General features: G+C 40.3%; 1 protein-coding gene and 1 long non-coding RNA gene across 2 annotated transcripts; both read left to right on the top strand.

The window, feature by feature from the left end:
- Positions 1–1656: 1656 nt before the first annotated feature.
- LOC146704842 (uncharacterized) lies at positions 1657–3653 on the top strand. Its single transcript, XR_014921222.1, has 2 exons — positions 1657–3376; positions 3470–3653. It is a non-coding gene; the product is annotated as an uncharacterized LOC146704842 (long non-coding RNA).
- A 1595-nt stretch (positions 3654–5248) lies between these two features.
- Positions 5249–13642, top strand: LOC146704841 (neuroepithelial cell-transforming gene 1 protein-like). The gene is made up of 12 exons (XM_085462262.1): positions 5249–5571; positions 7082–7148; positions 7995–8054; positions 8745–8852; positions 8933–9097; positions 9188–9250; positions 9329–9425; positions 9524–9600; positions 10900–11157; positions 11250–11420; positions 11512–11698; positions 12716–13642. The coding sequence occupies exons 1-12, from the start codon at positions 5408–5410 to the stop codon at positions 13048–13050; spliced, it is 1752 nt and encodes a 583-aa protein (XP_085318388.1). The 5' UTR covers positions 5249–5407; the 3' UTR covers positions 13051–13642.
- The last annotated feature ends 5462 nt before the right edge of the window (positions 13643–19104 follow it).

Below are 19104 nucleotides of genomic sequence, written 5' to 3'. Positions count from 1 at the left end.
CATCACTGTAGTTGTTTTAATCTGTGCTAATATCTTTGTAAAAAGGTTTTTTGACTGAGAAGTTGGGCTGTACACATGAGAAAGTAACATTAGATAAGATAATGTACCGCTGTAACACAGGAGGTATTACTGCTGAAAATGGGCCTCTGTGCACCTGTGTAGATATTCCATACAAACTCATTCATGATTTATGATCAATGTTACTGTTAAACATTTACATTTCTTGACATAATTAGGAGCGACTAAACATCAAATCAAATTTGACTGTATTTAGAAAACAAGACGTTTCCGATTCTCCTCAAACTTTTGAGCTGTATGGTTTTTGATGACAGCAGATGGTATCAGAGTATCAGGACAGGGAGAGACTGTTAAACAGTTATGAGCTGTTCTGCTGCAGAGAAAGTGGAGTCGGTCGTCCTTGAAATGCTACCAGGATAGGCAGCTGGCAGGATGAATGATGCTCTGCCTCTGTGCTCAAGTGCAGACATAGGCTTTAAGCAACCATGAGCCACTAATAAGAGAAAATTTATCAACACACAATAAAGTGGACTTGTTAGGGAGAGTTTACCTTTAGCGTTGGAATAGCTCAACTCAATATTTGTTAACAAATACGCTTTAAAAATTCACTCTTTGTTATAAACTGGTGACAAAATCCTGATCAGACACAGTTACATACATGCATACAATACACACTACTGCTCAAAAGTTTGGGGTCAGTCAGAAAAGTTCTTGATTTTAATGTCAAATTTACTTTTATTGTTCAAGTTTATCAGTAACATTTTTTCACAGATAGTTTTGATCAAATCATTCATTGTAAATGACTTCTGATGTTTAAGGAAATATCTACACAGCTATGCAGAAACCCACTTTTACTAACAATCACTCCTGTATATTGTAATCTTAGATTGTGATTCTTTATCCAAGTTTATCAGATCAGATGGATAATATATGAGTAGAAAAACCTTTCTACAAAGAATAAGCCATTCCAGATGAAAATAGCAGAGCTCAGGTTTTCTGCAATTGCATTTCAGAAACTGAAAAACATTGTTGTCATCAAAGGAAGCATTACATTTAGAAAGTTTGGGGTCCTGAGCAATGACTTTTTGGGTTCAAGTGGATGAAAATCTGTTGGAGTGTGTGCTAATGTCTATAGAAAAAGGTTTTATACAACTGGATGTGTCACTCTTTTTTCAGGACAGAGCAAATTTGATCTAATCATATTAGAAATGTTGTGTTTCACACACAGATGTGGCTATATTTACTATTTTTGGAACGAGTATAATATTTTGTAGAAGGATAAGGGTTTTTATGTATGAAACTTGGAACACAAACTGAAGATTTCTTACACTGTGGTGTGTAACTCCCTTTGAACAAAAGTGCAAACTGGGTCCAGTTATGTATTGGTGCATGCTCAATCATCCAGGTAACTAAATCCCAAAAGGTTGATTCTGTTAGATAAGAAAAGAAAAGAAAAGAAAAGATAAGATAAGATAAGATAAGATAAGATAAGATAAGATAAGATAAGATAAGATAAGATAAGAAAGGATAAGACTTTATTGATCCCACAGCGGTGAAATTTTGCGTTACCTCAGCTCAGGTACAGATAGCAGAAGGAAAATACAAGAAATACAAATAAATACAAACCAATATAAAATAAGTAAGATAATACACTATATACACAGAGTTTATCTGGACGCAGCGTTTTCAGTGTCATCCAAGTGACTTCTTCGGCCTGAGTGACTGAAGAAGTCACTTGGATGAGTGACGAAACGTTTCTCCCATTGGAAACGCTACATCCAGATGGGTCCAGTTAGATTAGGAAGAGAAAATCTGATGATTCAGACACTATTGATGCAAAACTGATTCTTTCTTTCATCACTGTAGTTGTTTTAATCTGTGCTAATATCTTTGTAAAAAGGTTTTTTGACTGAGAAGTTGGGCTGTACACATGAGAAAGTAACATTAGATAAGATAATGTACCGCTGTAACACAGGAGGTATTACTGCTGAAAATGGGCCTCTGTGCACCTGTGTAGATATTCCATACAAACTCATTCATGATTTATGATCAATGTTACTGTTAAACATTTACATTTCTTGACATAATTAGGAGCGACTAAACATCAAATCAAATTTGACTGTATTTAGAAAACAAGACGTTTCCGATTCTCCTCAAACTTTTGAGCTGTATGGTTTTTGATGACAGCAGATGGTATCAGAGTATCAGGACAGGGAGAGACTGTTAAACAGTCATGAGCTGTTCTGCTGCAGAGAAAGTGGAGTCGGTCGTCCTTGAAATGCTACCAGGATAGGCAGCTGGCAGGATGAATGATGCTCTGCCTCTGTGCTCAAGTGCAGACATAGGCTTTAAGCAACCATGAGCCACTAATAAGAGAAAATTTATCAACACACAATAAAGTGGACTTGTTAGGGAGAGTTTACCTTTAGCGTTGGAATAGCTCAACTCAATATTTGTTAACAAATACGCTTTAAAAATTCACTCTTTGTTATAAACTGGTGACAAAATCCTGATCAGACACAGTTACATACATGCATACAATACACACTACTGCTCAAAAGTTTGGGGTCAGTCAGAAAAGTTCTTGATTTTAATGTCAAATTTACTTTTATTGTTCAAGTTTATCAGTAACATTTTTTCACAGATAGTTTTGATCAAATCATTCATTGTAAAGAAACCCACTTTTACTAACAATCACTCCTGTATATTGTAATCTTAGATTGTGATTCTTTATCCAAGTTTATCAGATCAGATGGATAATATATGAGTAGAAAAACCTTTCTACAAAGAATAAGCCATTCCAGATGAAAATAGCAGAGCTCAGGTTTTCTGCAATTGCATTTCAGAAACTGAAAAACATTGTTGTTATCAAAGGAAGCATTACATTTAGAAAGTTTGGGGTCCTGAGCAATGACTTTTTGGGTTCAAGTGGATGAAAACCTGTTGGAGTGTGTGCTAATGTCTATAGAAAAAGGTTTTATACAACTGGATGTGTCACTCTTTTTTCAGGACAGAGCAAATTTGATCTAATCATATTAGAAATGTTGTGTTTCACACACAGATGTTGCTACATTTACTATTTGTTCACAATCTGTGTCTGGTGATTCAGGGCTTGTGTGTGTATTTTTTTTTCTCGCGCTGACAATCCTCACAGGTCCTCTGGCCCAAGATTCTTGATTGTATTGTCTTCTGTTTATAATGTTGGTTGTGTTCTCTCCCTTTTCTTCCATCTCCCTGCCTGTGGTTATGTGAGCTCATGGAAGTTTTGGGTTGCCGGAGGGATCGTAAGTCCCTAAGTGTTCCCGCACTGGATGCTGCCACACCAGCCGTCGCTAGCTTCAGCTGAGGGCCGCTTTTGGTGCGCACTATTTTACTGTAGACTAATGTGCATGAAAGGCCTCGCTTCAGTGTATTGCCCTTTCATTGTGTGTATCTGTTTGTGTCTTTCCAGGAGCTGGAAGCAGAGCACGTTTTCTCATGGGAGTGGAGTCATGGTGTGGGAAGAAGAGTGCCTGGAGTTGCCTTTTCACCTTTTGGACATTCTGTACTGCATTTTGTCACTCACCTAAGTGACTTCTTCAAAATCAGTGACTCCTCAATTGGACTATTCTGAATAAAAAAGGGTTTGTTATGCTGCTAGATGAGTTTTTATAGTTTAAATCCAATTCATCATCTATCATGATGTCCCAACGTTTCTGTTGATAGTATTACTTTAATAGCATCAGAGGATTGTCTTGTAGGTGAGACCAGCATCACTGAATAGTATTTCAAGTTTAAAAACTTTTTTTTAATGTAAAATGAAACAAAACTAAGTCTTTTGTAAATGTATTTGGATCCAAATAAAATATATCTGTGCAAATAAAATCTATTTTTGTGGAACTTTATTTTGTGAGAAGATCGTATCTGAAGCATACCTGCTAGGTCAATGAATAATGAAAATAACTTTAGTTGCTGTCTTTATGTTAGTAACAGTGCAGAAATTTGATTGCGCTGAATGGTTTGATTCTGCCTTCACAGCTAATGTTTTTATCTTGAACTATAAAAAGAACAGAGATCATCCTTCAGTTGAGATGCTCTTTTTCTAGTCATGTGGCTGAGTCACATCACTTGTGTCAGTATGATCAGAACAATGGTCACCTGATTCATGAGTATGTGCCAGTTCGAGTCAAAACGCTAATCTGAATCAAAGTGAATGTCGTGGCTCATCTTTTGAAAAATAAAGTAAAGTCAGCAAACCAAATAAGAATTTTCTTTACTTCACACATTATGAGTATTATCAACAAAGGAACAAATTGCATATGTTTTCAGTGTTTCCAAGTACCCAGTTTTAGATTCCAAATCTACAAGTCCAAAAGACCCGTGACTTAAAAGAAAGAAACACACTGCCTTTCATACTACACTAAAGTAGTTAAGTAATAGATAAAAACTGAAAGGACAGAAAAGTTCCTGTTTTTCACTGTACTAGAGATACACTCGGGGGTCGAGGGCCATTTCCAGGTGTCCAAAACTCAATTTATTTTCAAAAGTGGTTGAAAATTCAGTCAATTCTAGTGATTTTATTTGAACACAGACGTCCTGACACCATAAACGTGGATTAAGAAAAGAGAGTCCTATGTAATAATATATGTTAATATGATTAACTCTACTTAACAGTCAAATTTGTTCTGCCTGAAGACGATAAAGAACTACATCCCTGCTTTCATTCTGAAACTGTTCTGAGAATACTTAATGCTGGTAATGTTTTCTGTGGCAAGTTTTCAATTTTCCCTAAGTGTCATTTCTGATAGTGTAAAGTTTGTCAAAAATGACTCCATACAAGGTGTAGGGTCACTGGAGGTTATCTGAGCTGACCACACCCCAGACACTTTGCCAGTCCATCACAGAGCTAACATGGAGAGTCAGACAAGCGTTCACCTTTGGCCAATTTAGAATAACCAGCTAATCTAATTAGCATGTCTTTGGACTGCGTGAGTAGGCTTTCTGCCTTGCACGGAGTGGACAGTCAAACAAACAAAGCATAAATCAGTTTTGATGGATCAGAATGGATCAGTGTTGTCTTGTCCCCAGTCAATTCATACTGCAGGTTTTGTGCACCCCGCTAACTCTGATAGGCTGGTTTTCATTATCTTTCGTTATGAAACGCGGACGAGCTCAGACTGGCTCCTCCCACCTAGTCTAGCAGCGGAGCTCCGAGACGTATCCTGATTGGTCCATTTCCAAGAATCCGCCATATTCAAACTTCCGCCGTGCTGTGTCTTCTGTTGTCATCGATCTTCTGTTTTCTTTGTACGTATAGGGCCAGTTTTCATACGTTTGGCTTTTCTATCTTCCTCGCTTAGTCATAAATAATTTCGGGTATAACTCATCTCACAACGTATAGCCACGGGAAATGGAAGAAAACGAAGAATTTAGCGGAAGCACGACGGAAAACAAAAGACACAAACTTCGCAGGGTGTCATCGAGGACGTCTACGACCAGTATGATCAGCGCTGCGGAGCCCTCGCCTCAAACCTTACGGAGAAACAGCTCTAAGAAGCACGTAGCTACGAAAAGGTGATAGCATAATTATTTATTCGACAGAACTTTTGCAATATAGTACAGTATACTACAGCAAACATTTTATCCATTACCCGGTCGGCCAACTGTGACGGGCAGGGCTGGTATTGTAACTGGCAAAAGGTGCTTTCAAGTGCACCTCGGAAGCCAACCAATCGACTGAAAATACACATATGTCTGCTTATCTTGTTTTAATAAAGAGATAATTAATTTAATTTTTACATGCATATGTGTGTGTGATTTAGGATTTGTACAGTTTCCTGTGCAGTAGACATCATCTTTATATTAGGGCTGTAATAATGTCATCCTCTGTAAAATACATCTTTATTTGTTGTGGGGAGGGAACAAAACTTTGTTTACAGGTTGTTCGTTTCTTTTATTGCAAATTACCATCAAAATACTACAGGTGGAGAGACGTTGTAATCAGACCTGTGCAAAAGTTTGCAAAAAGAACATTATTTGTTGTATCATTTAGGGTTGAATAATTTTTTCAAGTTGAAATTGCAATATGTGCATTTGGTAGACTGCAAAAGCTGCAGTTAGTCTACGCTTTATACAGCACATCTCATTGAGGCTTGCAACATGCACTTTCTGTGAATCTCCAAATTTTTTGACCTTTTTCCTTACGTGGGAGTCATTCTCACCAAACAGAAGTGACCCAAAACAACTGCATATACACCCTCCAACAACATACATGTGGGTTAAGGTTAGCCCACACGAGTTCATGAGGTTACATCTTTTGGTCATAACATTACATTCTAAATATTAAACTGGGCTTAATTAAAAAAAAAACATTCCCCAAATCATTTAAGGCTAATATTATATGTGCATTATAAACACTATATAGATGTTTATGTTATAAAACACTGTTGTTATTTGATCACCCTGCTTTATAATGCTTCGTTTTGATTAGTGTACTGTGGCTTTAATTTGATGGCCATGCACTGCACCTGTATTTGTACTTGCAGACTTTCAAAAAATGCAAACCGTATAATATCAGATACGGATTTCAAAAAATGTGATTGGCTCCAACTGTTTTTTCCCAGAAAGTGGTGACTGTTAACAATGGTTAACGTGATGTCAGTAAATCAGATCTCATGACTCTCAACAAAACTTTTACAGTACTGGTTCTACTCATTCCTCAGAGTCATGAGCACTGTTAGTGGGATTTTGCTGTAGTGGGTGCAGCTGCCCCTTGGCCTTGACCCTGACAGAAACTGTGTAGTTTCATTGTTTTGTCGCCAAAATTGACAAGTAGCACAACAGAACCGCACAGCTCCTTAAATGGCTTTGTTGTGCCTCAGTCATCCCAGAGCACATATTTGAAACATAACTGCAACGTAAAGGGTAACAAAAATGCTTCCATGTTATACTGTAAGCCTCGCATATTGTTGCTGACCATGTTGATAAGATACCAGAAAATGAAAAGCTGCCATTGTGTAACGACCATGCTATAAATGTGTTTTCATTGTGCAAGGCCAAACATGATTTGTTTAATTTCCCACAGACCACCACTGCAGAGAGGCAGCTCCTTCACCTTCCTCACTCCTGGGACTCCGTGGGATTTCAGCCTAGTGAGTTCATGTTTGATATGCAACGGCATCATGTTTTATTACAGCGATCAGGCCCTCACACAATTATCTCTTTGTAAACTGAACAGCTCTCTTGATCCATGTCTTATATGGCTTGTATGGTTTTCCAAAACCTTTGCCTGAGAGGTTTTTGGTGATTTTATCCAGCATTAAAAATCACGAGCATCACAGTAATAACATTTAAGAAGAAAAAAATCAAGCACACAGTGTGCGTCAGCCCCCCTGGCTTTGTCCGCACCTGCACATTTTACACAGATACCAGATCAGCCAACCACCCTCCAGTGTTTTGATTCTGAAAGGGTTGAACTTTTGTACTGTCCGCGGTTTGAATGCTCGGAAGTAAATGCTCTAGGAGATAAAAGGGAGTGTTACATCCAGACGGAGAAGGGAGACGTTCTGTACCAATATACACGGGGGGGGGACGACGACTGTGTTTTTAACATTCAAGAATGTGAAATCAGTTCTAGTAGTTCTCCATAAGGTTTGAGCCTGTAAAAGGCTAGTTCAATTTTTAGTAAAGTTGTGCTGCGGCTTATTTTTACACCTGTCACAAATAATGGAGAAATGCATACTTTTCACCCAAATAATAACACAACATGGACTCATTGTGTGTCGACAGAGAACACTGCCATGGGTAGTCTCCCGTCAAAGTCCCAATCTGAGACAGGAAACCCCCATATACGTATTGCATCTGGTCATGGGTAGCAGGATAACATTTTGGACTGTTGTCGTTGTTATGTTCATATAAGAGATGCTGCTTTAAATCTGTTGTTTAAACACTCATCGGGTCTTTAAAAGTAACCGCTATCTTGTGTTTTGTTGCTGCAGAAAAGAAAGCGCAAAGAGAAGGAGGATGATACCGTCAGCCTGTCCAGCTTCGACCTCAAGGTGAGAGTCGGAAAGCCTCCTTTCTGCACCTGAATGCATCTCTACCATAAACTTTAATCCTTCTGCATGACTCGGGTTGTCATCACAGACAGCCTGAATCATGCAGGCTGAGGATAATCCTGCTATGCCTCAGACCGGCTGAGGAAATAACTGTGAAAGAGTATACAAGCAGTGCGTCTCTTGGTGCTGTGATTGTCATAAATTCAGGGTTCAGTTCAGCACATCACCGTAGCATTTACACTATGTTTCTGTGCTGTAGAAGCAGGAGCAAAGTTCCTCTACTCGGATATTTGAAAGGAAGAGCTGAGAAAGCTGAAATTCTCCCTCAAATGTGTAGGAGAACCGTATGAAGTACAAGAAGAGATCTAACCAAGCAGACACTTTGTTCATGGATATAACTTCTCAGTGTGTGTTTCACTGGAGATCACATAGTCAGACTGTAGATCTAAGTGCAACATAAATACATCTGCACAGCAAACAGTCCTGAGACTAAACTGAAACTGTTAAGAGAGCAGATCAGTTTCATGTCATCCAGGTGTTTTACTGCTGTTGCTAAATAGAGCATTTAAGAAGATAGATGAAAGGAATATGAGTAAATTGTGTGTGAGGCTATTTAAAAATGCCAATAGCTTCAATTATAAATAAATCCTACAGTTTTAGTTTATTATAATTGTATTTTTCTTTTTTTAGGAACCCAGTAACAAGCGTGTCAGATCACTTGCCAAAGTTTCATCCCTCGTCAACTTGATATCTCCTTCAAAGAATGGAGCAGTGCGGCGCTTTGGTCAGACCATCCAGGTGAGCGCTGTGCTGTGACACTTAAAAACAACACTTACCCCGTACCATCTTCAATAACAACAGCCTTTGTTTTTTTGTAGTCAATGTCATCACGTGATACCAAGTCACCAGGGATGTCCCTCAAAGCTGGCAGCAAAGCTTCAGGTCCAACCCCCACGAAACGGAGAAACAGCACGCTGTGGTCGGAGACGCTGGACGTCCATCAGAAGAGCACGTTCTCAACAAAAGAGATCAAGAGACAAGAGGTTGTGCAGCTCAGCCTTAAGTCAGGAGCAGGATCTTAAATGTGCTGAGAGCTGAGAAAGTAACCTCTCCGGCATTTGTTTTATTCTCAGGCAATTTATGAACTGTACAGGGGAGAGCAGGACCTCATCGAAGATCTTCAACTTGCCCGAAAGGTTAGTAGAATATTTGAGTAAAAATAGAAGCTTAATTTCAGCTTCCTTTTTTACTCAAACTGCTGCTTTTGTGTTTAGGCGTACCACGATCCGATGCTAAAGCTTTCCATCATGACAGAGGAGGAGCTGGCTCACATCTTTGGCGACTTGGATGCATATATCCCTCTACACGAAGGTGAGCTCTCGCTAACTTGGATATAAAACTGGAAGCTGTTTGTTTTTCGCTAACAAATGTGTCTCTTTTTTTCTCTCTCTTTTTTTAACATTCTGCAGAGTTATTGGTGAAGCTGACGGAGGGAACTGGCTCTGATGGAACAGTAGCACAGATCGGGCAGATAGTGATAGACTGGGTATGAATACAGTAACATTATCCTGAGAATATACACTCACCTTGATAACACAGATATCTAATCGGCCACTCACTTGGTATCAAATCAGTGCATTTAGCCCAGTAGACACGGTCAAGACGATTTTCAGAAGCACTGCATTGATCACCCAGATGTGACCACTCTGGAGAAGTTTGGAGGTCAGAAGAGAGGGCAAGACTGCTTTGAGCTCATAGGAAGCCAAAAGTAACTTAGCCATTCATTGCAGCTACAGTAAAATCTTGAAGCAGATGGTCTACAACAGCAGAAGACCACACTAGGTGCCAATCCTGTCAGCTAAGAGCAGAAAACTGATCCCAGTTCACACGACTTACCAAAATTAGACATCAGAAGATTGGAAAAATGTTGACCGGTCTGACGAGTCTCAATTTCAAAATAAAAGCATGGATCCATCCTGCCTTGTATCACCGGTTTAGGCTGGTGGTGGTGGTATAATGGTGTTGGAATATTTTTGTGGCACACTTTGGTTGCCTTAGTATCAATTGAACACTGTTTAAACACCACAGCCTACTTGAGTATTGTTGCTGACCATGGCTATCCTTTTATGACCATATGCCCATCCAGCTGGAAAACATGTCAAGTCACACCACAAAGCTCAGATCGGCTCAAATTGGATTCGTTTGACCAGGAGATTATTGTTGTGGATGTGTAGCCAACAAATATGCAGCAACTGTATGATTGTTATCATAAGTGTTTCCAGCACTTTATTAAATCTGTGCTACAAAAAGAGCCCATAATTTGTACCTCATTAATTTAGCAGTGAGTGTATTTAGTGGATGTTTATCCTATAAGGCTTTGCCAAGTTAGGACATTTTAATACAAATATTATATTATAAAAATTCTTGCTAAACTCACTAAAGTTAAAATATTATTTGCTAGAATTGGTACTTATTATATCATTTTTTTTAATAGTTGGCTGTACATGACAATAATTTGTATATTTAATGTTGCATGAGTAAATTGGTTGCAGATTCTTATTTAATTTATTCTCTCACTCTAATTTTACCTTTTTTTTTTAACAATAGTCTTCATATGGTGGCAGTAGAGATCACGTTTACTTTAGAACTGATGATGCTGACTGAAACTTCACAGCCTGCCATCAGCTAATATTCATATTTAAGATGCTTTTGAGGAAACTGAAAATCCTTTTAAAAAACTAATCCGACAAGCAGCCTTTGGATATTTTCTTTCTTTTCTTTTTTTTTTTAACGACATGAAAAGTGCACCGTGTAAATGTTTTGCCTCCGACTGTTTTTCTCTCAGCTGCCCCGTCTGAATGCCTACAAAAACTACTGCAGCAACCAGCTTGCCGCCAAAGCCCTGCTGGACCAGAAAAAGCAGGACAGGCGGGTGCAGGATTTCCTGCAGCGCTGTTTGGAGTCACCCTTCAGCAGGAAGTTGGACCTCTGGAGCTTCCTTGACATCCCTCGTTCACGTCTGGTAAAATACCCGCTGCTGCTGCGAGAGATCCTCAGACACACTCCTCCCGATCACCCAGACGTGACCAGTCTGGAGACAGCAGTACGTTACCTGCGTGCCACATAATCTGGCAATTTGCATGTTTGTTGCAAATAAAATACACCATCATTTTATGATAACTTTTTATTATCCAGATCACTATAATCCAGGAGATCCTGTCCGATATCAACGTGAGAAAGGGGGAGTCTGAGTGCCAGTATTACATTGACAAACTGGAGTTTCTGGACGATAAGCAGCGGGACCCCCTCATAGATAAGTGTAAGACACTTCTGTGTCACGGCGAGCTGAGGAACAAGAGCGGCTCGGTAAGAATGGATGCTTCTTCTCGCTGTTACAGTAGCTGCACGCCGTTCGTGTCGTTTTGAAGTTTCACGCTCTGTTACTGTGCTGCTTCAGAGGCTGCACGTGTTCCTCTTCTCTGAGCTGCTCGTTCTGACTCGGCCGGTGACACGCAACGAGAGGAGCTGCTTCCAGGTGTATCGACAGCCCATCCCTGTTCGAGACTTGGCCATGGAGGACCTGCAGGATGGAGAGATCCGCATGGGCGGGTCCTTCAGAGGGGCTTTCACCAGTGGAGAGAAAGGTGGGTTGACTTCTGATGGCTTCAATAATAGACGGGAGTTCATATCAGTGTAAACATGAGGAGTTTTGGAGTTTTAGACCATCAGACAAAACAATTATAAGATGTCACTTTGGACGCTTTCTTTTTCTGTGCTTAATTTTTGTAGACTAAATTATTAGAAATGCATCTTTTATAGTAAAACTAATACCTTTATAACTGAAAATGTCTTAGTTGTAACTCCACAAATATTCAGCATGCATGGATGCATGAATCCAGTCAGTAGCTGCGTCTTGCTTCTTCTCTCGCCAACTTTCATTTACAAACCTCAGTCATATTCTCCTGCTAGAAGAAGGGGGGGCTTAGTAGTGGTCCACTTCCAAAGTATGCTTTTCGCTAAAATGGTGAAGCCAAGAGCAGCAATACACAGTCACACTAACCTGATATGACCTAATTACACATGTTCATCCTTACGTCAGGTTTTATCCATTTTACCAGTTTTTGATGGGAAATTTTGGACTGATATGTTAAACCACACAACATACTCCAAAAACATCCATTGATGGGCGTTCTTTATTTTTAATTGATATTCTTTTTCATAATTATTAGTGATGTTAATTAATATTTATTTAACAAAATAAATTAACTGGTCTGTAAGTTCAATAAACACTCGAGTTCTCTGGTAATATTTAATAGTTTGGGCTTTACGGGGTTAAAGCACACTGCACACCAGAGTGAACCTGCTGAGTCATGTTATAATTCACACTTGGCTTGCCACGACTGGCGGCCCTTTTTGTATTTGCTCACAAGTTGTCTGTACCATTGTGTTGACTTACTCTTTAGAAGAAACATGCAGAGGAGGTTGGGTGAGGTGGGAGATTATGGATTCTTATAGGACTGGTGTTTATAATGCTGAATGAACTGGCGAAGAATTTTTTTTTTCTTTTTTGAGTGTCATTAAAAAGGATTTTCCAGAATCCTGTAGCTTCAAAGCATCAGTATTATTTTTCTGACTGCCACTTTTATTCTCTTCTTCTCTAGCTAAGAATGTTTTCCGCGTGAGCTCTCTGGATCCTTCTCACGGCCAGACCCACACACTGCATGTGAGTGACGTCTACCACAAGCAGCAGTGGCTCAACTGCCTCCGAACCGCCATGTCCCAACAGCAGGGGGCTCCAGCTAGAGTTCAGCGGGGGGAAACCATCCCAGCAAAAAGCCACTCCTCTGTGTCCTCAACCACAGTCTGTGACGAAGAGGAAAATGAGAACTGTCCTCCTCCTGTCTCTGGCCCCAAACTGAGGCCTCAGACGCTCTCCAAAACCAGACTGGACCAGAAGTTACAGGGATCACTGAAGAGGAAGGAAACTGGAGTGTAGCTATTTAGAGGGTTCCTCTTACATGTATTTGACGTGTGTCCTGTTTAGTCACATTTTTTTTTTATCCATCTGCACTGAAAAGGCTTCTCCAATCATCACCGTCCAAATGTTAATCCAACTGTAGCCCTTAAAAATGTGTAATTAGTTTACAAAAAAAAAAAAGCGTGCTATTTGCATATGTGTTTACAGCAGCTGTAAAGCAGAGTTTTCTGTCTTGTTGCTTTGAAAACTTTTTCAGCTTTGGTTTTTGGTTAAGGCTGTTTTTTTTTTTGTTTTTTTAAACCGTCTCTGTCTTGTGCTATGATCAGGATGTGACTGTGTGTCTATAGCACGAGCAACAAGTGTGAAGCTGTCCGTTTTAAGTGTCATCTGTGCCAAGATAAGGGACCAAGAAACTGTCTACCAAGGAAACAAGGCTCAAAGTGTTTCAGATCAGTGTCAAGATAGGGAGCAGAACACGTGTGAGAGCACTGACCACAGATGTATAAAGAATTGTTTTTAAGGGGGAAGGAGGGACATCAAGAATTCATCACATATTCAGAGGAAATTTGTTAATCAAAAAGGAAAAAAATAAAACATTTAGTAAAACTGAGTTTGAGACTTTTTATTGCAGGTTACTAAGATCCTCTTGATTGTACTTTGAGTTCTCAGTCACTTCCCTTTATTGTTAACGGGGCAGTTCAACAGTGTTGCAACACTTTTAAAGCAAACAGAAGCTTAAAAAAACTAGACACTGGTTTCTTTCCAATTAGTGTTCAAAAAACGACTCTTAGCACGTTTGTTCATGTATTTTTGTTCAAATATATCAAACTGGAAAAGGCGAAATGTAAAAAAAGACAGGTTATGGATAAATCCTTTTGAGTTCAGAGGCAAGTTTGACTTTTGTTTTGTTTTAATTGCTGTGAAATGCCCATCGTAGCTCTTCAGGCCAAATCCAAAATTGAAAATGACGTCTTTACACACCTGCAAAGCCTGATTTACATGTATGAAAATTTTACCTCAATATCTGTTGTTGCGTTTGTTTTCACTGTAAAACATACAACTGACACAGTGTGACTCTAGATAAGGTGTACGTCAATTTTCAGTATTAAACAGTCATCGAAAAGAGCATCACTGCAAAACTTAGATGTATTCATAGCATTCAGGGAAACAAGCGTCAGTACAAAGCGTATTTCAAATATATTGTCATAAAGAGTCAGAGAACAGCTCATCGCATTGCCAACTTCCTCTATCTCGTTAAACCGATTCTTCACTCACTATTTTAAAAACAGGAACCTGAAAGACTTTCTTAAGTTCTTTTTCATTTTTATATGCTCGAAGGATCATTGGAATTTCTGTTGATGGATGTTTTGTTTCAATTCGATTAGACGGCCACACAGCAGCTTTATCTGCACACATTTTACTTCCACTAAAACCCTTGGGGGGCCTCTTATACAGCTTTTGATCAGTAGTATTTATAGCTGATAATGTGTCACCAGCATGAGATGCTTCACCACAGCCTAACCGAAACCCTCTTCCTCAAAGATGCTTACAACTGCCAATGTTGAGCGTCATGTACTCTTTCTGGGAGAGTTATGAAAGCAGGAGTCTGCGCAAAGCTTAAGGATAAGCTGTCACGCCTCCTTTTATTTGACTTGACCGTTGCCCTGATAACACAATCCTACACGGCAAACACCTGCTTCCCCTTGAACACAGCTGCTGAGGTTTGGGTAAGATAAAATGGCCGGCTTGGGGAAGTGGAAAAAGTTTTGAATGCTCAGGACTAAACCTTTCATTAAATAATGACTCACTGTTAACTGTCTGCTGAAGGTAAAAGGATATCCACAGCTTTAGGCGGTCATTGTATTAATCTTTATTAAGTCGCAATTAAGAAAAACCGGTCTGACTGAACTAACACTCAAATGTTTGTTCAAATCTTTAAGCACACAGATTGAACATTAACAGTCCAGGTTGGAAAAAACTGTACAGCGAGAACAGGGGATGTTTCCTGCAACCGTTTATAACTTGCACATTTCCTCCTCCTAAAAAAAAAATAAAAATGCATCAGTTTCAGTTTATGACGAGATTCACAAGCCCTCTTCTGATCGCGCTACAACATTACAAATTGGGTTGAGGTCACGACTCTGGTTTGTTCATTCCAAAACATGAATTTCTTCTTTTGCAACCGTTCTGCTGTCCATTCATTTGTGTGCTCCGCCGGTTTTATGTCAGGTATTGCTGCCCTTATAGTCACCATTCATTGTTCCCCCCAGTTTCAGTGCATTCATGCATCAGGAAAGCAAATAAGCTCAAACCCTGATGGTTCCTCTGCCATGCTTCCCAGTAAGTATAACGTACATATGTTCAAAGAATACCTGATGCTTTCCAGATCATCCAGTTAGCCTTTGATCTTAGGCGGCACCGTTTTGGTTTATGTTTTCTTATTTTCGTTCTATTACCTGATTATTATTTGGTATTTTTTGCTATTGGAATGTTCTCCTGTCACTTTGGCTGCTTCATCACCTTTTTCAGGACTACGTGTCTTTTTGTTGGTATAATCTTTGCAAGATGTTAGTTCCCAGGGAGAGCAGTAACACCTTATGAATGAGACATTGTGTCTTAATGCAGACTGATGGACATCCTGGACTGGGCTCTAGAATTGCTTTTGTAGTCTTTTCTGAGCTTTATGAACCTCTAAAATGGTTCTTCTGAGGTCCTAAGTTGTGCTTGAGGCAAGGTTCCAACCAATTCATCTTTTGGTCACAAATTCATTCATATGCACTTTCAAACCCAGACTCTTATTCTTATTATTCAGTGTGATAAAATAAAAAAAAATTAAAAAAACCCAAACACATCTATTAATGTGTCTTGTATGAAGATCCGACCACATTTATTAATAATCAGAGTAGAAATGCAGCTGATTCTAAAGGGTTCACAAAAACGTTTCTTCTAATCCTGTCGCTTAACTTTGGAACTATCAGTTCTGGATTCAGAAGACCGTGACAGCTCACTAAACGTCATCACCATCATGCAGTTGTTGGCGTGTGTTGACCATCTCCAGAGTGAAGAACATGCTGGTATTGTTGAGCAGAAAGAAACCAATTTTGCAGGTTACTGTACTCTCTTAAGTTAGAGAGTAAACTTACAAAAACAAGGCACGTCCAGCCAGGAAGAAGCTGTGGTGTCACGGCGAGCTTAAAATACTCAAACTGTGGGTAAGGACATTAATTCGCATTGACACTTTGGCCCTAACTGAGCTGTCTCCAGATGCACTGAGGTTACAGTTAACGTTTTGGTTTTTCTTTTCACTTCCTGCTCACTGTTTGCATGTTTGGTTGCTAACATCTCTCCATCTCACGGCAGTTGTTCTAGTTTTTCCACATTCTGGTTTTTACATCCTCCAGATGAACGTTCACATGTCATCTTTGTTGTTAGTAATATATATTTGTTTATCACTGACGACCAAACTTTCCACCAAGCAAGTTGTGACTACACCAGCTGAGTTTTTGGCTCAGTCCACAGACAACATACTTTGTATTTGTACTAATCTTTGCTGTAAAAACAGTTGGTTAAAAAAAAAAAAAAAAAAAAAAAGGAAGGATTTTACAGTGAATATTAGCTGCTTTGTACTTGTTACCCATGCTGCTCTGTAACACAAGCTCATGTTCAGTCATGCTTTAGTGCAAGTCAGGCATAATGAATGCTTTTATTGTCTGAGCGTAGGTGTAGGTTTCAGGTTCATTTCAGGCTTCTTTTCTAGTCTTCACCAGAATAAAAACCATGTTATCAGAGCTGCAGAGAGGACTTTTCCTTTGTGCTTTATGGTCACATTTAATCATTCACTTTTTGTCCCACCCTAGAGTCTGACTGACTTAAAGGGATAGGGTGCTATTCGAATGATTGCTGTCCAACCACCTACACGTTGTTTATCTGCAGTTGTGCCATTTTGAAAGGACGTGTTTTGGTTGAGCCCATTTTAAACAGTTTTGCACATAAACCAATAAACTGCCATTAAGAAAATATTTGTCTTTCAAAAAGTTTCCATGTTAAGATACCAATGATGTACTTGAGTCTGCTATGTGACTGAAAGATGCAATCTATATACAGGGAGTGCAGAATTATTAGGCAAATGAGTATTTTGTCCACATCATCCTCTTCGTGCATGTTGTCTTACTCCAAGCTGTATAGGCTCGAAAGCCTACTACCAATTAAGCATATTAGGTGATGTGCATCTCTGTAATGAGAAGGGGTGTGGTCTAATGACATCAACACCCTATATCAGGTGTGCATAATTATTAGGCAACGTCCTTTCCTTTGGCAAAATGGGTCAAAAGAAGGACTTGACAGGCTCAGAAAAGTCAAAAATAGTGAGATATCTTGCAGAGGGATGCTGCAGTCTCAAAATTGCAAAGCGCCTGAAGCGTGATCATCAAACAATCAAGCGTTTCATTCAAAATAGTCAACAGGGTCGCAAGAAGTGTGTGGAAAAACCAAGGCGCAAAATAACTGCCCATGAACTGAGAAAAGTCAAGCGTGCAGCTGCCAAGATGCCACTTGCCACCAGTTTGGCCATATTTCAGAGCTGCAACATCACTGGAGTGCCCAAAAGCACAAGGTGTGCAATACTCAGAGACATGGCCAAGGTAAGAAAGGCTGAAAGACGACCACCACTGAACAAGACACACAAGCTGAAACGTCAAGACTGGGCCAAGAAATATCTCAAGACTGGTTTTTCTAAGGTTTTATGGACTGATGAAATGAGAGTGAGTCTTTTTTTTTTTTCTTTTTTTTGTGTCCCGTTTGGATCTTTAGCCATCAGAATTGTTGTCTTAAGGCCAAGAAAGATGCCAAGCGGATTTATTTTACCAAGTGGATCATCATGGCCTTGCCATATTGGTCCATTTGATTGACCTTTATTATAATTATGAATTTATTTTATTTTCAGTTCCTACAAACGGGACAGACATGACTGGGGGATAGGACAGGGAGAAAGAATGAAAGAAAGAGAGGGAGAGAAAGAAAACCAAAGGGGAGAAGAGACAGGGGGGAAGAAAGGAAAAAAAAAAAAAAAAAAAAAAAAAAAAAAAAAAACCACCTGGGTCACCTGTATGGAGAAAAAAAAACAGAAGAGAAAGCAAACAACAAAGAGCAACATAATAAAAAAAACGGCACCATCACAATAAACTAGCTAGCAGTAGATATCAGTAGATACTAAATAATAAACGATATTGTGCAGCACGCAAGATAGACAGCGCACAATGTGCTTTGAGGCAGCAGCCAAGAAAGCTGTAGTCCGCGTCTGTGAACACCCGTGTGTACACCTGTGTGCATACCTGTGTGGATCAGCATGCTTGCATTCCAAAGGTTTCTCCATGTAACGATCTGCTAGGGAGTGTGGGGAGCCACAGCCCCGTCCTCCAGGGTATGAAGCAGGTATGGAGGAGATCAAAACTCCAGACATCCAGAGGTCCCCAGAACACAAGAGACCAAGGAAGACCAACAGAGGGGCAGCCGCGCCACTGTCCCAGTAAGAGCTGAGGAGAGTCCCAGATGAGGGCTCACTCAGCAGCCGCGGAGCAGAAGCCAGGGGGAGTTGCAGTGACGCGCCCGTGAGCTCCGCCGGCAGCCAGCTGTGCCTGAGTGACCGAGCCCCAGGCCGAGAGGCCGGGGGCACCCCGCCTCCGAAGTGGCCCGAGCGAGCCCCAGGCTCCAGGCCCCGATAAGCGGCCGCCAAGGAGTGAGCCGGTGTGTACCCGGACGCCCACCCCCAGACACAAAGAACCACCAACGCACCGACACCTGAGGGAGTCCGCCACTGGCAGGGGAAGTGGTGGTGGGTGGAGATAGGCCTCCAAACCTTGAGAGTGAGTCTTGATGGGCCAGATGGATGGGCCCGTGGCTGGATTGGTAAAGGGCAGAGAGCTCCAGTCCGACTCAGACGCCAGCAAGGTGGAGGTGGAGTACTGGTTTGGGCTGGTATCATCAAAGATGAGCTTGTGGGGCCTTTTCGGGTTGAGGATGGAGTCAAGCTCAACTCCCAGTCCTACTGCCAGTTTCTGGAAGACACCTTCAAGC

This window comes from Copadichromis virginalis, linkage group LG7 (genome assembly GCF_057382275.1).
Source record: "Copadichromis virginalis isolate Kocher_CV1m ecotype Utaka linkage group LG7, C_Virginalis_male_GT1.1, whole genome shotgun sequence".
In the NCBI taxonomy this organism is placed as follows: domain Eukaryota; kingdom Metazoa; phylum Chordata; class Actinopteri; order Cichliformes; family Cichlidae; genus Copadichromis; species Copadichromis virginalis.
Note: the sequence above shows the minus strand (reverse complement) of the source record. Positions and strands in the feature narration are given on the sequence as shown.